Source organism: Salvelinus fontinalis, chromosome 10, assembly GCF_029448725.1.
Source record: "Salvelinus fontinalis isolate EN_2023a chromosome 10, ASM2944872v1, whole genome shotgun sequence".
Taxonomy (NCBI): domain Eukaryota; kingdom Metazoa; phylum Chordata; class Actinopteri; order Salmoniformes; family Salmonidae; genus Salvelinus; species Salvelinus fontinalis.
In genome coordinates, this window is record NC_074674.1 from 4,882,014 (window position 1) to 4,900,538 (window position 18,525).

General features: G+C 42.5%; 1 protein-coding gene across 4 annotated transcripts; it reads right to left on the reverse strand.

The window, feature by feature from the left end:
• Positions 1-811: 811 nt before the first annotated feature.
• Positions 812-18,356, reverse strand: LOC129863459 (fibroblast growth factor 13-like). 4 transcript variants are annotated; one of them, XM_055935477.1, is made up of 6 exons: positions 18,182-18,356; positions 12,854-12,977; positions 7,242-7,352; positions 6,728-6,831; positions 3,927-4,125; positions 812-2,521 (listed from the first exon to the last, which is right to left on the reverse strand). In XM_055935477.1, the coding sequence occupies exons 1-6, from the start codon at positions 18,191-18,193 to the stop codon at positions 2,379-2,381; spliced, it is 693 nt and encodes a 230-aa protein (XP_055791452.1). In that variant the 5' UTR covers positions 18,194-18,356; the 3' UTR covers positions 812-2,378. The 4 variants fall into 4 exon arrangements, with proteins under 4 accessions (XP_055791452.1, XP_055791453.1, XP_055791451.1 ...); XM_055935478.1 differs by lacking the exon at positions 12,854-12,977 and having other exon boundaries at positions 18,182-18,349; XM_055935476.1 differs by lacking the exons at positions 12,854-12,977; positions 18,182-18,356 and adding an exon at positions 10,487-10,570.
• Between the last annotated feature and the right edge of the window lie 169 nt (positions 18,357-18,525).

Here is an 18,525-nt window from a genome sequence, read left to right on the forward strand (position 1 = left end):
ACATAGGCGTAGGCTAACGGATACAAATCAGGAAGAGAACCGTTTACAAATAAACTGCAGGACAACAAAATATATTGTCATTCCAAAGTCGTCAGTCTGACCGCCCTCTCCCACCTGCAGCATTAAAAATACCGACGCTATAATGATCTCTGTCAGGACCCGCAGCCCACTACTGCCGTTTTTTACCATGTGCTGCTATGCTTTCTCCACCCACCCTGCACTGAAGAGCTCGCCCCACATTTGTACTGCATTTCTTTCTTTCTATGGCGAATAAACATCCTCTACCAAATGTTCTTTAGGCTGCACGATTTCTCCTGCACCCTCTCTCCCCCCCTCTCCATCTCTCTCATTTATAATAGTGTTTGTACTGTCTATACTATCTCAAGCAGAGCTCTAGAGTTGAGCTCCACTCTGATTGGCTCAGTCACTCTCCTGTTGAGAAGGCCTTGGATTTCAACATGTGAGGCATCATTCTAGCTAGCACCACAGCAAAATGGCCTAATCACATTCATTCACAAATCATCTCAGAGCAAGAGTCCTGATCTAGGATCAGGTCCCCCCTGCCCATATAATCTTATTCATTATTATTAAAATACAAAACTGGTCCTGGATCAGCACTCCTACTCTGAGAAGCTTTGTGAATGTGTATGGGCCCAGTTCCCTAGGGATTAATTGATGATGATCTAGCTATTCCATCCATATGATGGTGTTGATGATGGTGGATTAATTAATAACCCTTTCATGCCCGGGGTGGAGCCAATATCAACAGGTGGGAAAGAAGGACAAAAAATAAAGCACAATTTAACAAAAATCGTATTTCCTTATAAACATTTTATTCAGTGCATTTTCGTTAGAACAACAAATAACCTACTGCAAGAAGGTACCAGATTAAAAGTGTATCTGTGCTCTGTGGATCATTCACTTGTAGTCTGGTATAGACTGGAGCACAGGGTCCAAAACAGGTAGATAATAAGCAAAGTAGACCTACAGTACATCATGCTGCTATTTCCCAGAGGTCCACAGTCTCCCATGCAATAATAGTGTCAATCAATCAATCAATCAAAATGATAGACATAAGCATCTATTCGGCTCCAGGGGGGGGGGGGGGGGACAATGCAGGAGAATACAAATAATCATTTAATCTGTAAGAGCCCTCAATTTCACTAATAATCCCCATTTGATGGTAAAATAAAAAATCAAGAATTATGTTATTATCCTTTCACACACACACGCAAACAAATGACTGAATACATCTAAATACCATACGAAATGTTGTTTATAGTTTGTCAAAGGAGACTACTAATGACACAATATTGTAAAAGGGTTGACATAAGTTTTTAAACAACTACTCTGTTTCTCTATTTTATTATTAAAACAAGTTGCTGTAGACCACACATTGTCCGTGTCCGATTACCCGTCGCCTCCTTGTGTTGTAACTAGTAGACTGATTGGGTAGGCGAAAATAGAACGTTTCATAGTATGACACATATTGAAAATGGAGTATGCTTTAAATGCCAGGATGTCATGCTATTGAGGAAGAGATTTGTCTTAGACTCACGTGTGTTTGACAACATATCAGCTGATAATCGAAATAGAGGGATGGGTTGTACCAAAATGAATGTCGGAAAACAACGCAATTGTGAATTAGATGATGCATTCTCAGTATGGGTGAGCCTAGTATGTTGATATTTGTTGCTTACTGCATAAATGTTTACTAAACAGTACGTTCTAAATAGTATGTAGTACGTTTAGTACACACTACACAATGTGTAGTTCTAGTAGAAGGTAAGACAGATTTAGGACATGGCCTATGATTGTGATTCGATTTCTTTCTTTCTTTCTTCCTTTCTTTCTTTCTTTCTTTCTTTGCCTTGAGTAAAACTAGAGAAACACGCTTGACTCTTTGGTACACAGGAACAAATGATCGCAATCAGTATAGCTGGCAAGCAATTTATATGGTAGACGAGGCAGAAGGCTTGCAGATATGTACACCTTGGACTCAAACACACAAAAAAGCTTTTTTTAGGAGGCATGAAAGCAACAGTTGATGGACCACATAAATACTGACCAGTAACTCTCCCTCTCAAGACCTTCAGAGAGATATACATTGGTAATACACTACATATGCTCAAGAATACAAGGAAGAATATAAATTCCAGACCAGCAAAATGGCTTTTCGTATCGAAGTTCATAGCAAAGTTGACCCGCAGAAGCTCGTTCATGATTTATTTAATTGATGATGTCATAGTCTGTCACAGTGGTTTCAGTACACACTAAGCTAAGCTAATTTGCTTCCTCTCCACCTGTTCAGTTTGATGAGGATCAGTTGAGTCTGCTTACAGTGAGAACCGCCCTCTACCTGACGCTGACCACCCCAGCTATGTGGACTGCTCGTTCTGGCTCAGTGTCTTCCCTCCTCCGTTCAGCAGGGCTGATGCACTACGGCTCTTAGTGGGAGTACCGCTGCCGGAGCGGGAGAACTCGGTCAGGTCATGGAGTGAGGGTTCCCTGTACATGGCAACTGGATGACAAAGAAGCAGATAGGGTATCAAGTTTGGTACAGATCAACTCTGGTTATCTGTATTGTGCAGAGCCTTTGACAAACATGATATTCTTCTGTAAAATGCAACGATATACCAAGGGGAGTCTTTCTAACAAGGCCCTTAACTCCAACAGTTACCCCAACAACCTTCAACACACACACACACACACACACACACACACACACACACACACACACACACACACACACACACACACACACACACACACACACACACACACACACACACACACACACACACACACACACACACACACACACACACACACACACAGTGTAAGACCCACTCACACACACACACACACACACACACACACACACAGTGTAAGACCCACTCACAGCCTCTCAGAGTAAAGGCGTCAGCATGCTTCCATTTGGCTCCCTTAAAAGACATTAGCTTGAAAAATAAGAAAAAAAGTGGCAATAGTACTGTTTGAGTCATGCCTGCTCCCGCTCCTCCTCCAGCATTACGCACTCAAGCCACCATCAGTACGCACACCTGCCTTCCCCCCGTCATGCGCATCAGTGATAATTGAACTCACGTGGACTCAATTACTTGTGTCATTACCATCCCTATATCTGTCTGTTCCCAAGCTCTGTTCCTGGCTTCGGGATTAATTGTCTCATGTCCATGTTACCCGTGTTCCGGCGCTGCTCCTGTCTTGTTTCCTTGTCTGTTCCCGAATAAATGTCTGACTCCCCGTAGCTGCTTCTCCTGTCCGGCATCGGCCCTTACAGTTTGTCCATTTCGAGACGCCATAGCCAGTATACACTTCCTCAAAATAGTCTGAATTAAGATAACTCAAGAAATCTGCTATGTAAATTGCTGTCATTCATTTTGATGTTTTTGCAGAGGAGATCTTAGTCGTGCAATTTTACAGATAAGATTTTTGCTGCAGTATTTCTCAATGAAAAATGTGCATGAAAAAATTAATTTGTCTCTTGTTGAATGAAAACAGACTTTATTGAAGAATCCCTACTGTTGACCAATCACCAACGAAGGTACGTAGACTTCAGCTACCGACTTCGGCTTGTTTCCAGAAAAATGTTTGTGTGCTGAACAGCCCCCCAAAAAGTCCAAAACAAACAAAAACATCACAAAATATCATCATAATATATGCACAAACCCTTCCAAACTGTTTCGGCTGGGAAGCATGTGGACGCCTTAGATCGGAGATGGGCAACTCCTCGAGGACCTGATTGGTGTCACACTTTTTCTCCATCCCTAGCAAACAGCTGATTAATCAAATGTCATTCTAAACTGAAGATCACGATTAAGTGATTATTGGAGTCAGGTGTGTTAGCTGGGGCTGGGGCAAAGCTGTGAATTGCCCACCCCTGCCTTAGAGTAAGACCCACTCACCTTTCAGTGGCTTGGGGATGAAGTGGCCTGATGGTTTATTCTTCTTCACATGGTTCCCTTTCATGATGACTCCCTCTTTATTGAGGCCAAGAAACCAGGCCCTGCCCGACTGCTGCTGTCTGTAGAGCATGGAGGAGTATGTCACGTAGTAGTTCTCAAACACTGACTCCTTGAACTTACACTCCGGGGTGAAGTGTTCCTAAAGAGGGAGACAGAGAGGCGATAAAGACAGGAGTGTGAATTTGAGAGAAATAAAGAGATAAGAAACAGAAAGGGAGAGAAATAAAGAAAGCTTCACTTAGTTTCAGCCATTTTACTCTCACCCAGGCTATCCATTCATAGCAAATATCCAAAGGGAAGTGAATGAGGACAGAAGGGATGGACTAACTACCTGGCATGAAGCACTACCAGAATCTGTCCAGGGCAGTACAGAAGGCTGAACTAAAAGTTGGGACCAATTCCATTTCCATGGTTGGGAACCTTTTACGTGCACAGCTTACAAATCAGCATAGGCCTGCCCCAAAGTGCCCAGCTGCTAAACAGCATAGGCCTGCCCCAAAGTGTCCAGCTGCTAAACAGCATAGGCCTGCTCCAAAGTGTCCAGCTGCTAATCAGCATAGGCCTGCTCCAAAGTGTCCAGCTGCTAATCAGCATAGGCCTGCTCCAAAGTGTCCAGCTGCTAAACAGCATAGGCCTGCTCCAAAGTGTCCAGCTGCTAAACAGCATAGGCCTGCTCCAAAGTGTCCAGCTGCTAAACAGCATAGGCCTGCTCCAAAGTGTCCAGCTGCTAATCAGCATAGGCCTGCTCCAAAGTGTCCAGCTGCTAATCACCATAGGCCTGCTCCAAAGTGTCCAGCTGCTAAACAGCATAGGCCTGCTCCAAAGTGTCCAGCTGCTAATCAGCATAGGCCTGCTCCAAAGTGTCCAGCTGCTAAACAGCATAGGCCTGCTCCAAAGTGTCCAGCTGCTAAACAGCATAGGCCTGCTCCAAAGTGTCCAGCTGCTAAACAGCATAGGCCTGCTCCAAAGTGTCCAGGTGCTAATCAGCATAGGCCTGCTCCAAAGTGTCCAGCTGCTAATCACCATAGGCCTGCTCCAAAGTGTCCAGCTGCTAAACAGCATAGGCCTGCTCCAAAGTGTCCAGCTGCTAAACAGCATAGGCCTGCTCCAAAGTGTCCAGCTGCTAAACAGCATAGGCCTGCTCCAAAGTGTCCAGCTGCTAATCTACAGTAAGAGATCCCTTACAACTGGTCGCTTTCAGAATTGAGTTGTGAAAACCTCCGTTGACTGATGAGCTGAATTAAACTCGCTTGCTATACTGTGTGAACAGGCCTATGATGGGAATGTCAGACTATAGGAGCCACCATGAGCCATCCATCACTCTTACAGCTTGCTCATCCATCACTCTAACAGCTCAGATTGTTGTGGTGAGCTGATTTCTTTTCACCTGCACAGTTTGAAAACACAGACTCATTCAATTGCCAGACAAAGGTCAAAGGTCAATACTTTAATTGGAAAAGATCGATACAAAACCTCATTCTGCAAGAGACACCAATGTCTATGGTGATAATACACACACCCACATCCAATCACACACTCGCACACACACACACACACACACACACACACACACACACACACACACACACACACACACACACACACACACACACGCAAACACACACACACACACACGCGCACGCAAAAACACACCGACATCCAATCATACGTACACACACACGCACCACACACACACACAACACACACATACACAAACACACCCACATCCAATCATATGCACACACGCACAAGCGCACGCACACACACACATGCACACTCACATCCAATCATACACACACACGCACAGGCAAACACACACACACACACACACACACAAACACAGGCTAGACTTTAGGCAACTTGTCTAACATTTAGCCCCTGCTGTATTTTTCCATCCAGATTGCTAAATGACCTCACCAGAGCTGAAACAATCCCAACTTCAGAGAGCATTTCCATGCTCATGTGTCTCCATGGTAACTTCCAACTCCCCAGAATACAAACCAGCCCTCTCGTAAAGATGGCCCCCAGGTTACCAATGGGGACATAAACAGAGGGACAAGATCGCTATTACAAGTTAAATACACAATGTGGTGGCCACTGCCACACTCACAACAGCAACTACTGCACAACTACTGACCTTAGTCATCACACCAGTCACTTTGGTTTTCACACCAACAATTGATGCTTAAATATAATTAACATGGCAGTTAAGGTGACCTTCAACGTAATCAATTAGCTCAGTAACACAGGTAGTAGTATACTTAAGCAAAAACGCCCCTCAGGGGTTTGTGGTATATGGCCAATATACCACGGCTAAGGGCTGTTCTTAGGCAAGACACAATGCTGTATATTGCCCCAATACCACAAACTCCCGAGGTGCCTTATTGCTACTATAAACTGGTTACCAATTATAGCAGTAAAAATAAATGTTTTGCCATAGCGTGGTATATTATCTGATATACCACAGCTGTCAGCCAATCAGCATTCAGGGCTCGAACCACTATGTTTATAATGTGATATGCACCCTGCCACATGGAAGCCTAACTTGGGAAGTGTGTAGGAGACGCAAAGGAGTCGGCAGGTAGCCTAGCAGTTAAGAGTGTTTGGCCAGTAAGCGAAAGGTTGCTGGTTTGAATCCCCGAGCCGACTAGGTGAATAATCTGTCGATGTGCCCTTGAGCAATGCACTTAACCCTGGATAAGAGTGTCTGCTAAATTACTAAAATGTAAAGTGAGACTCACCGAAGTGTAGAGGAAGCCGTCGTTGTTCATGGCTAGGTAGAGCTTGGTCTGAACCCCCTGGATGGCCACCACTCGCAGCCCAACAGGAATGAGGTTGAACACAGCTGCAATGTGGAATACAAAGGAGAGAGTAGGTAGTACACTTTTAGAAAACAGGATTCTTCTGTTGTCCCTATAGGAGAAATATTTTTGGTTCCATGTAGAACTCTTTTGGATTCCATGAAGAACCCTCTGTGTAAAGGGTTCTACCTGGAACCAAAAGGGTTATTCAAAGGGTTCTCCAATAGGGACAGCCGAAGAACCCTTTTAGGTTCTAGATAGCACCTTTTTTTATGCGTGTAGACAGTATAAGAGAAACATTCTACTGGAGATGTAATAGCGAACATAGAGCTACAGAAAACATTGAGCAAAAGAGGTGAAGTTGACTATTCTCTCTTCTTGAATTCTATATCACAATAATCTGAAATCTGAACGAATTCAAGGCAAAAACACAGTCAAAAACACATAGTCCTACCATAGCTGTTGTCCTCGTCCTTGGTTCCATCGATGGTTCCATCAGCCTGCATCTGAAGGCAGAAGCCTGTGCGGCTGTACAGCCTCGTCACTATCCCCTTGAGCTGGGGCTCTGTGGAGACAACAGGGAAGAATGTGTGATCAGGAGGAGAGGGAAGAGAGAAGAAGAGAGGAGATATTGGACATATACCAAGTCTATAGTCCAATTATACTAGCTAGTTTTCTACTGCTTCACACACAGTCAGTAGTAAACTACCCGAGGAACCTCAGGCATCCCATAGACATCACACTGTGGCACAAACCCAAAACAGTGTGATGGGTACCTGGGATAGTGGTGGCTGGCCATGCAATATCAAGCTCATTCATAGTTTCAAAAACAGGTGATCTAGCTGTCTGGATACTGTACATTGACACTGTACTTTGAATGTCATTCTTGTTAAGATGATAATATCATGCACAACAGAAGCATGTCAGTGTGAATATGTTGTGCACTTTTCCGATGATGACAGTGTCGTAAGTGTTAGAGTGAGGTAATTCATTGATGAGTGCGTGGACTTGCAGGATCACGACAGTTTGATGGATAGATAGTCAAATACTGTATTTCTTATACTATACCATCACATTTTGGACAGAGGTGCCATTACTCTGAGGCCTTCAAATTTAAAATGGGAGAGGATGGAAGTGTTCGTGGTGTTCGAATTGTTGGTGGTGATGATGATTATGATGATGACAGTTATTGTGTTATGTCGAGAAATCACACTCAAGAGCACACCTGGTCGACTTATTCTCTTCCGTTTCTTAGAGCCAAAGAGTTTGACGCGTGAGAACACGTTCAGCTTGCTCGGTTTCTCACAGGGTCCCCTGTCCCCTGCTTTGCAAATATTCGGACTGCTTGCGCAGCGGCAGGCATTCGCCTTCTCCCGCTCCCGCTCCCTCTTTTGCCGAATGAGGGAGCTGGCGATCGCAGCGGCCATAGCCAGTTTGGCGGTTTAGTGATGGAAAAACGTCCCAGAAGAAAATTCTATATTCACCACTCACCAAATAATGAATATTATCCAATGAAATCTAAGCAGTATTGTTTTTATGTAAACAAAATATTCCATTATATCCTTAAAGTGCGTAACAAAGTCATTATAGTTTTATTGTCACAGCTGGAAAAAAAAGATTCTGGATATTCCGAGCAGACAAACCTCTCACTGACACACACTGGTTTAATCAACGTTGTTTCCACGGCAATTCAATGCCAATTCAATGCAATTGCGTTGAACCAACATGGAATAGACGTTGAATTGACGTCTGTGCCCAATGGGCTCGTGCGCCTTCAGCTGTGAATCAACAGCTAGTCTCTCCAATTTATACATTCGATTTGTTGTTGATCACTGCAGCTTCTCATGCGTGCACACCCGCTGTGATGCATCCATCCACCCTTCGTGAGAAAAATGAAACAACTCTTGTCATAGTTGTGTGTGCCATTAATGCAGCAACCGCAAGCAATCCTCTCCTCAGCTTTGGAGCCAATGCCACATAACCTACAGTATGACTTACAGTAAAGGCTGTTGGCGCCACGTGGTATGACACTCATATATGTTAGGCTATGGCGAGAGAGAGGGAGAGAGAGAGGGAGCGAGAGGGGGAGCGAGAGGGGGAGGTCTTGCCTCATTTTGGTGCAGAGATTCCGCTACTATTCCTTCCACCTCTCCATCTCTGCGATATGAATTGCGGCATAGGAGTCTGAACAAAATACATTAGGAGAAACTGCGGGCGCTTTTTGCAGGCATCTTCGTAACTGAATATCGGCATGTGACAGGCAAGGCATGAGACGCTGATGCAAAACACAGAAAGAAAACGTCGCATCATATAAATCCAGGGAGAACAGAAGATCACTGATAGTACCCTATGGTCTCATGGCAAAATAATCAGGGGAGGGAGGTGTTCCTAGATTAGTGCTTTCTGCTAAAAACTAACTTGTTTCCCGGCAGATTAAGCTCATTCAGCTCCCCTGTCGCCTCTCCAATAGGGCTGCGGCCATGTGAAGTGAATCTGCATAATAGCCTATACTTTCGAGAGGCTTAAATTGGTGCTTTCCGAAGCGCTGAGAACATAAGCTCGGACTCATGAAAGACGTTGGTGGGGGTCTTCATCTTGGGGTAACATCTGTATGTTGCCTCTCTTGAGTCAGGTAACAACCACATCTGTCATCAGATTGAAATGCATTGAAGTTTTGTTGTGGCGTCGGATTTGGCGGCATTTAGGCCTATCCTACATTGAATTAACCTTTCATCCAATATAATAAAATAAGAAGAGTACAAATAAAACGGCAATAACAACAACAACGTCAACGACATCAACAATAACAAAAAGTTGATTTGAGTATGATTTGCCCTAAAAAATAAATGAAAGTTGATAGGGGATCAATGAGTGACGACTCCTAGTTTTATTTTGATTAATAATTAAAGCATAAGCAATACCATTTGTGATTGAAACTGAATGTGAAATAAACATTTACCCATAGATTTTTATAACTTTCCCCTATTATAACCGTTTTAGTATTTGGCGATATAATTCCATAAAATTATAGGTCTAGGTTGCTTCATTCGTGCTATAAATCTCGTTGTTTTGATTATCAGTTTCCTTTCCTTTGGCGTTCAATTCCCTTCTCTCTTTGGCCCTTTGCTGAAGATATTGGCCAGATAATGTCTTCAATTGCGCCACCTGCATTTCATAAAAGAATCACTCACACATTACTAAAAATTATTGCAATCTCTTGTCAACAGTTAAAATAACAACCACACAAACAACAACTAAACTTTGAACAGATCCATTTTGTTTACATAAAATATCACAGGAAAGCAAACAAATGTATCAAATGTATCACTTATAACGTCAGCACCTTGGACAGGGAGCGTCACTTAATTCAGCACCTTGGACAGGGAGCGTCACTTATAACTTGGACAGCGCAAAAGTACACTTCTATTTCTGTGAAACACCTATTCAATTATATTCGACAGGGAACGTCACTACATCAGCTCTTTGGACCGTAACCGTTAAGATCAGCACCGGGTTGGGGGGACTACTCAATCCATGCTTACAGGAGGATTAGGCGAGGGCATCAGTAGGCTTGGCCTAATATTTGATTGAATTGACCTGGGCCTCCTTCCAAAACAAAACGCCTTTTTATGTATTTTATTTTAAAAACATAACGATTAGTCTATCTTTTAATAATAAAATGTATTTAAATGAGCGCACCTGATGTTGATCTCCGGAGAGGGAAAGTCATGCTTCGCGGAGCCAAGGAGGAGCTCTGTGTTAAGGTTTTAGCTCTTCCCGATATGCACAGTGAAAGGGGAGAGGACTTTTCGAAGTTTAAACGGAGAATTCTCAAAGGCATTCCATCCATTAAATCCGTGCACGTGGTTGTGATAGGAGATCATTATAACGCATTAGTGGAAGGCCATTATGTCTTCAGGAATGCTCATTAATGATTTATCCCAAGGCATCGCTGATCGGCCAAAAACGTCCATTACTGGGCCACTGTAGCCTACGCTGGTGTGCGGGAAGATAAGGGAACCCCTTTACAAACATCAAATAGCCTATAATGGCTTAGAAGTCTATCCATTGTTATGGCAAATGTTCATTTTATTCACCCTGGCGTTAAAAATACTGTAAATGGCGAATGTTATGGACTGTGACATTGATGTCTTCATGGCTGAATTGATAAACATCCAATAGACCGCAGGTCTCCATTACATACAATTCTCCTACAACATTATTAAAACAGGCAAGGAAAGAAAACGGAAGCAAAGCAATCCCCCACCCTTAAAGATTTGATCAGCAGCTAATAAGATACTGAAGTAATAAAGAAGAGTGTTCCTAGGCCTACTGCGCTGGACGATTATATTAGCATCCATCCTGTTACGACCCCAAATAATCTGTTTAGACATGAAGATGGTCGTCATCATGGTGAATCATAACGGTTTTGCATTAGAGAAATTATCAAAATAAAATTAGCTTTTCAAGAATTAGATTAAAACCAGTCCTAATTAGTCCAGGGAGAAGGCTATTTAATATATAAACGACAATCTATATGACGCAGGCATATTATGACCCTGTATATTATTAGGTAACGTTCTAAAGACTAACTGACCAATCTTACAAGCATAATCATCTCCACAATCATTGGGAAAAGCTTCAAGGTAGAAACAATAGTCAGCTTCCAGAAACAATTTCCCATAATCTCATCTCATCTCAGGGCAGGGGCATTATTTTCCAATCCAATTCCAATCCTTTAGTCTACATATTGTATTTGCAAGGTAGGCTATATCAGGGACACCAGCATCAAAGGGATAGCTATGTTATCTGCAGCATGAGCATCACAAACTGATGGTAACTTCTCTCTGTTGAGTTGTCACTCTTTATACTTGAATACTCTCCAGTAGATGGAGCCAAATGAAAGTTAAATAGGAGTGACCTCTACCTCTCCCTCAAAGTACTGATCAAGGATCAGTTTTGCCTTTTTAATTAAGATTATATGGACAGGGGGAATCTGATCATAGAAGCACCCCGACTCTGAGACGCTTTATGAATACAGACCCAGAGCTCTGAGAAGCTTTATGAATACAGACCCAGACCTCTGAGAAGCTTTATGAATATGGGCCCAGAGCTCTGAGTCACTTTATGAATACGGGCCCAGAGCTCTGAGACGCTTTATGAATACTGACCCAGAACTCTGAGGCGCTTTATGAATACGGGCCCAGAGCTCTGAGGCGCTTTATGAATACGGGCCCAGAGCTCTGAGACGCTTTATGAATACGGGCCCAGAGCTCTGAGACGCTTTATGAATACGGGCCCAGAGCTCTGAGACGCTTTATGAATACTGACCCAGAGCTCTGAGACGCTTTATGAATACTGACCCAGAGTTCTGCACACGTTCATATAATGTGTTACAAGACATCATCACTTAGTACTTCTCCCATGAAGGAAAAAATAATTGAAGGTTTACTGTGCTGCATCCAGCACCATTGAGACACGGATATGCAGAAGAGAGACACCGACTCAGTTGTGAAATCCAAGGTGATTGTTGTGAAGCACCTGAGGGCAAGGCAGAAGGAATCCGAATCTAATCTGTTCTGGATGTTGGCAGTTTGTTGTGTCTAGCAAGGCTCATCATCACATCAATAAAATCATCATCATCATCAGAAGCATATCTTTTTTTGTGTGGAGTGTAGAATGTGAATGCAGTTGTGGTAGAATCTTTGTGTTTGCAACATTCAGAATCAGATCCATTTCTGGAAGAGTCGATCAAATACTGTACATGGCAATACTTCTTTTTACAGCCCATTCAGCTATATTGCACAAGCGCACACATGCATGTAAGAGTAATAAAACTGAGTAATGTACTCTGTATACTGCAGTAATGGGTGGGTGGGGGGGTGGGGGGGTGGGGGGTGCATGCAGGCTGGGGGTAGGGGATTCCACTGCTGTGAAAGGGGACATAATAATCCTGGTAAATGACATCAACATGTCATTCAAAGGAAAGCTTGAATTCAAGCAAAACTCAAAGCCCTATATCAAAAAGCCAAACCAGATGCAAACATAACATTTTTGTTGACAAACCTTCAGGAGAGATTTCTCTTCCCATTCGGATGGCTTTCTTCAATCGACAGCAGAAGATTTTGTAACACGTATTATGGCAGGGGGACTCAATAATCACCACATCCACAGATGAGAAGCTAGAGTCCTGCAGCAACAGAACATAATCCAGGGTACTTAAGGCGACATCTCGCGCTGTGGTTATAGTAAAGCCTACCATAAAGTTAGTAGGAGTTAGATTGTGCACTACCAATACGCATACTGTACACGCAGTGAGAAGCTGACACGTTATTGATGTCTATAAGCCTCTCACCGGAGACAGCAGAATATCCTGCAAGATAAAGGAACAAAACCAATATTAATTATCTCTTGCCTGAGCATCTTTCTTCTGAATGTAATGTACACCACTTGGACTGCAACATGTGAAGTGGCACTGCCAGTACTGACGATGAGTGAGTATGCTGCCAAGACATGTGTCGATGGAGCTCATGTCATGTGAAAGTTTACTAGCAGGTCCTCTGGTGAAGGACGTTGGACAGAGGGGTTTTAGTACAAATGCTGGGTGGTGGTTGGGTGGTCCAAAATTGAATTTAAATGTCCTCAATAAAAGCCTTCTTGATTCCTCTCATACATTTTGCTTTGTCTTTGAGATACAGTGCCTTCGGAAAGTATTCAGACCCATTGACTTTTTCCCCATTTTGTTAGGTTACAGCCTTATTCTAAAATTGATTAAAATGTTTTTTTCCCCTCATCAATCTACACACAATATCCCATAATGACAAAGCAAAAACAGGATTTTAGACATTATTGCTAATTTATAAAAAAATGAAGTCTCACATTTACATAAGTATTCAGACCCTTTACTCAGTACTTTGTTGAAGCACCTTTGACAGCGTATTAGGGGAGTTTCTCCCATTCTTCTCTGCAGATCCTTTCAAAATCTGTCAGGTTGGATGGGGATCGTCGCTGCACGGCTATTTTCAGGCCACTCAAGGACATTCAGAGACTTGTCCCGAGCCACTCCTGCATTGTCTTGGCTGTGTGCGTAGGGTTGTTTTCCTGTTGGAAGGTGAACCCTCGCCCCAGTCTGAGGTACTGAGTGCTCTGGAGCAGGCTTTCATCAAGGATCTCCCTGTACTTTGCTCTGTTCATCTTTACCTCGATCCTGACTAGTCTCCCAGTCCCTTCCGCTGAAAAAGATCCCCACAGCGTGATACTGCCACCACCATGCTTCACTGTAGGGATTGTGCCAAGTTTCATCCAGAAGTGACGCTTCGCATTCAGGCCAAAGAGTTCAATCTTTTTTCTTTTTTTTCTTCCATGGTCTGAGGATCTTTAGGTGCCTTAGGGCAATCTCCAAGCTGGCTGTCTTGTGCCTTTCACTGAGGATTGGCTTCCGTCTGGCCACTCTACCATAAAGGCCTGATTGGTGGAGTGCTGCAGAGATGGTTGTCCTTCTGGAAGGTTCTCCCACCTCCACAGAGGAACTCTAGAGCTCTGTCAGAGTGACCATTGGGTTCTTGGTCACCTCCCTGACAAAGGCCCTTCTCCCCTGATTGCTCAGTTTGGCCAGGGGGCCAGCTCTAGGAAGAGTCTTGGTGGTTCCAAACTTCATCCATTTAAGAATGATGGAGGCCACTGTGTTCTTGGGGAACTTCAATGCTGCATAACTTTTTTTGGTACCCTTCCCCAGATCTGTGCCATGACACAATCCTGTCTCAGAGCTCTACGAACAATTCCTTTGGGACCTTATATAGACAGGTGTGTGCCTTTCCAAATCATGTCCAATCAATTGAATTTACCACAGGTGGACTCCAAGTTGTAGAAACATCTCAAGGATGATCACTGGAAACAGGATGCACCTGAGCTCAATTTCAAGTCTCATGGCCAAGGATCTGAATACTTAGGTAAATAAGGTATCAGTTTGTTAATATATATATATATATATATATATATATATATATATATATATATATATATATATATATATATATATATATATATACAGTGGGGCAAAAAAGTATTTAGTCAGCCACCAATTGTGCAAGTTCTCCCACTTAAAAAGATGAGAGAGGCCTGTAATTTTCATCATAGGTACACTTCAACTATGACAGACAAAATTAGAAAAACAAATCCAGAAAATCACATTGTAGGATTTTTAATTAATTAATTTGCAAATTATGGTGGAAAATAAGTATTTGGTCACCTACAAACAAGCAAGATTTCTGGCTCTCACAGACCTGTAACTTCTTCTTTAAGAGGCTCCTCTGTCCTTCACTCGTTACCTGTATTAATGGCACCTGTTTGAACTTGTTATCAGTATAAAAGACACCTGTCCACAACCTCAAACAGTCACACTCCAAACTCCACTATGGCCAAGACCAAAGAGCTGTCAAAGGACACCAGAAACAAAATTTTAGACCTGCACCAGGCTGGGAAGACTGAATCTGCAATAGGTAAGCAGCTTGGTTTGAAGAAATCAACTGTGGGAGCAATTATTAGGAAATGGAAGACATACAAGACCACTGATAATCTCCCTCGATCTGGGGCGCCACGCAAGATCTCACCCCGTGGGGTCAAAATGATCACAAGAACGGTGAGCAAAAATCCCAAAACCAAACGGGGGGACTTAGTGAATGACCTGCAGAGAGCTGGGACCAAAGTAACAAAGCCTACCATCAGTAACACACTACACCGCCAGGGACTCAAATCCTGCAGTGCCAGAAGTGTCCCCCTGCTTAAGCCAGTACATGTCCAGGCCCATCTGAAGTTTGCTAGAGAGCATTTGGATGATCCAGAAGAAGATTGGGAGAATGTCATATGGTCAGATGAAACCAAAATAGAACTTTTTGGTAAAAACTCAACTCGTCGTGTTTGGAGGACAAAGAATGCTGAGTTGCATCCAAAGAACACCATACCTACTGTGAAGCATGGGGGTGGAAACATCATGCTTTGGGTCTGTTTTTCTGCAAAGGGACCAGGACGACTGATCCGTGTAAAGGAAAGAATGAATGCCCCAACATGTATCGTGAGATTTTGAGTGAAAACCTCCTTCCATCAGCAAGGGCATTGAAGATGAAACGTGGCTGGGTCTTTCAGCATGACAATGATCCCAAACACACCGCCCGGGCAACGAAGGAGTGGCTTCGTAAGAAGCATTTCAAGGTCCTGGAGTGGCCTAGCCAGTCTCCAGATCTCAACCCCATAGAAAGTCCGTGTTGCAGCCCCAAAACATCACTGCTCACATCACATCTGCATGGAGGAATGGGCCAAAATACCAGCAACAGGGTGTGAAAACCTTGTGAAGACTTACAGAAAACATTTGACCTCTGTCATTGCCAACAAAGGGTATATAACAAAGTATTGAGATAAACTTTTGTTATTGACCAAATACTTATTTTCCACCATAATTTGCAAATAAATTCATTAAAAATCCTACAATGTAATTTTCTGGATTTTTTTTTCTCATTTTGTCTGTCATAGTTGAAGTGTACCTATGATGAAAATTACAGGCCTCTCTCATCTTTTTAAGTGGGAGAACTTGCACAATTGGTGGCTGACTAAATACTTTTTTGCCCCACTGTATATATATATACATTTGAAAAAACGTTTTAAAAAACGGTTTTTGCTTTGTCATTATGGGGTACTGTGTGTAGATTGCTGAGGATGTTTTTTATATAATCTATTTTAGAATAAGGCTGTAAACTAACAAAATGTGGAAAAAGTCAAGGTGTCTGAATACTTTCCGCAGGCACTGTAAATTATCAGTTGGCATAAATGAATAAGGTGAAACTGTATCAATCAGAAAGAAAAACATATGTGTGTAGTTAAGTTGTGGTAAGTTACCCCAGCTTCCTACACTTTAATGCAGATGATAAGCTGACAGGATGGCTATGGTAGTGTCCACACATGATCAGCGGGCGTTGAGAGACAGCGGTTTTGAAGCCCTAGGGCCGGCTGTGGCTATGGTCAGAGATAGAGCTCCATCTGCCGCCTAACAATATAGAATAAGGTAGGTTGTACTGTCAATTAACTTCGGAAAAAATAACCTGCCAGTCACTTGTTTTCATGTCTACAGCATAGAACAGGGCATTAACACAACAATTCATATGGAACAAAAATACAAAACATTTGTTTATGCAAGATGTTGGAGTCTGACACAGAAAAACAATATCCCTTTGACAGTCTGTCTGGAACGTCAAATATGGATGTTGAGCTGAAACATTACCACAGATACCTAAATGTTACTTTCCTCTAAGGAAAAGGCAATTAAAAGTTCCATCATCTCAACATATAAATCCTCATGTTTATCAACCTTTCTATGGCTTTATCTGCACTTTATTTAACCTCCTTAATTCACATGATTGAATAAACTTTAATTAGTTTATGTCTACACCAACTTAATCTGCTCCATAGTCTAAAAATTCAAGATCCTTTGGGATCCTTAGAAATTGGTTAAATGACATCTAACCTTTTACCAGAGAGAGAGAGAGAGAGAGAGAGAGAGAGAGAGAGAGAGAGAGAGAGAGAGAGAGAGAGAGAGAGACAGAAATAGAAGAGAGAGAGAGACAGAGAGAGAGAAAGACAGAGAGAGAGAGAGAGAGAGAGAGAGAGAGAGAGAGAGAGAGAGAAAGAGAAGAGAGAGAGAGAGACAAAGACAGAGACAGAGACAGAGACAGAGAGAGAGAGATGTTTTGTTGCATCCTTACTGGATAACGGTTTTGATTTACCCGGAGTCTGAATAGCTACAATTACCTGGAGTCTCTGAGGTGCATGCAGTGCCCACCATGATTAAATATGTATTTTTAATTACATTTAACCTATTATTAAAAGTTATGGCAATTTAATCTGATGGCATTATGTGCTTTTATTGTCCTAATTTACTGAAATTATATGAATGCTATGAATGTACTTTTTTTTTCTTCTAAAGTCTAACTGTGAGGTTATTATGAGAGCTCGCGGTCTACTTGCTCTTCTGTTTCTTGTCTGTTATGGCACTTACAGTTGGCATAACAGACTGGGTGTCTCTCTCTCGTTTCACGCCCATACGGTCATATTCTCGCCACTGCTCAAATCCATGCACAGTGAATATTCTGTTTAGCCTACACTGTTCACATTTTTATCTAGTCGTTTCCCCCTGTTATTTGTATAATTGTATCGACTGTGTTTAGATAGCCTTATTAATAGTCAAAACCGTTGTGATATTCAATTATTGACGAGGGGGCTGAATTAGTCTAATTAAAAGATAATTAACCGACATTATGTTAAACCCCTAAATTTCAGTTAAAGTGACGTATAAAGCGTTCCAAAAAGCTACATAAATTCTGTAATTTAAGTAGGCTACTTACTCACCTCTGGTTGCATGTTCCTTTTCCTCTTTTGTCACTTGTTTTGCCGTTTTCGGGCTCATGGAGATAGAGCCCTGTCTTGGGTTTGGAAATCCCACAATGAAACTTCAACTCAGCAGAACAACGCCACGCTAGTTCTCTTTCGAAATAGCAGATTCCATAAAGCGGTTCCAGTTAAGAAATCCTCAGCTGGGGCTCTGTGGAACAAAAACACAAAGGGTAGTAGTCTATTTGACCGTAGGCTAGTCCTACTGGTCGTTTAGCCTAAACAAAGCTGCTGACTTCATTTGTTGAGAGCGGTCATTTGGAAAACATAATTAAGCCTACCATTTGAATTCAGTGTCCAAT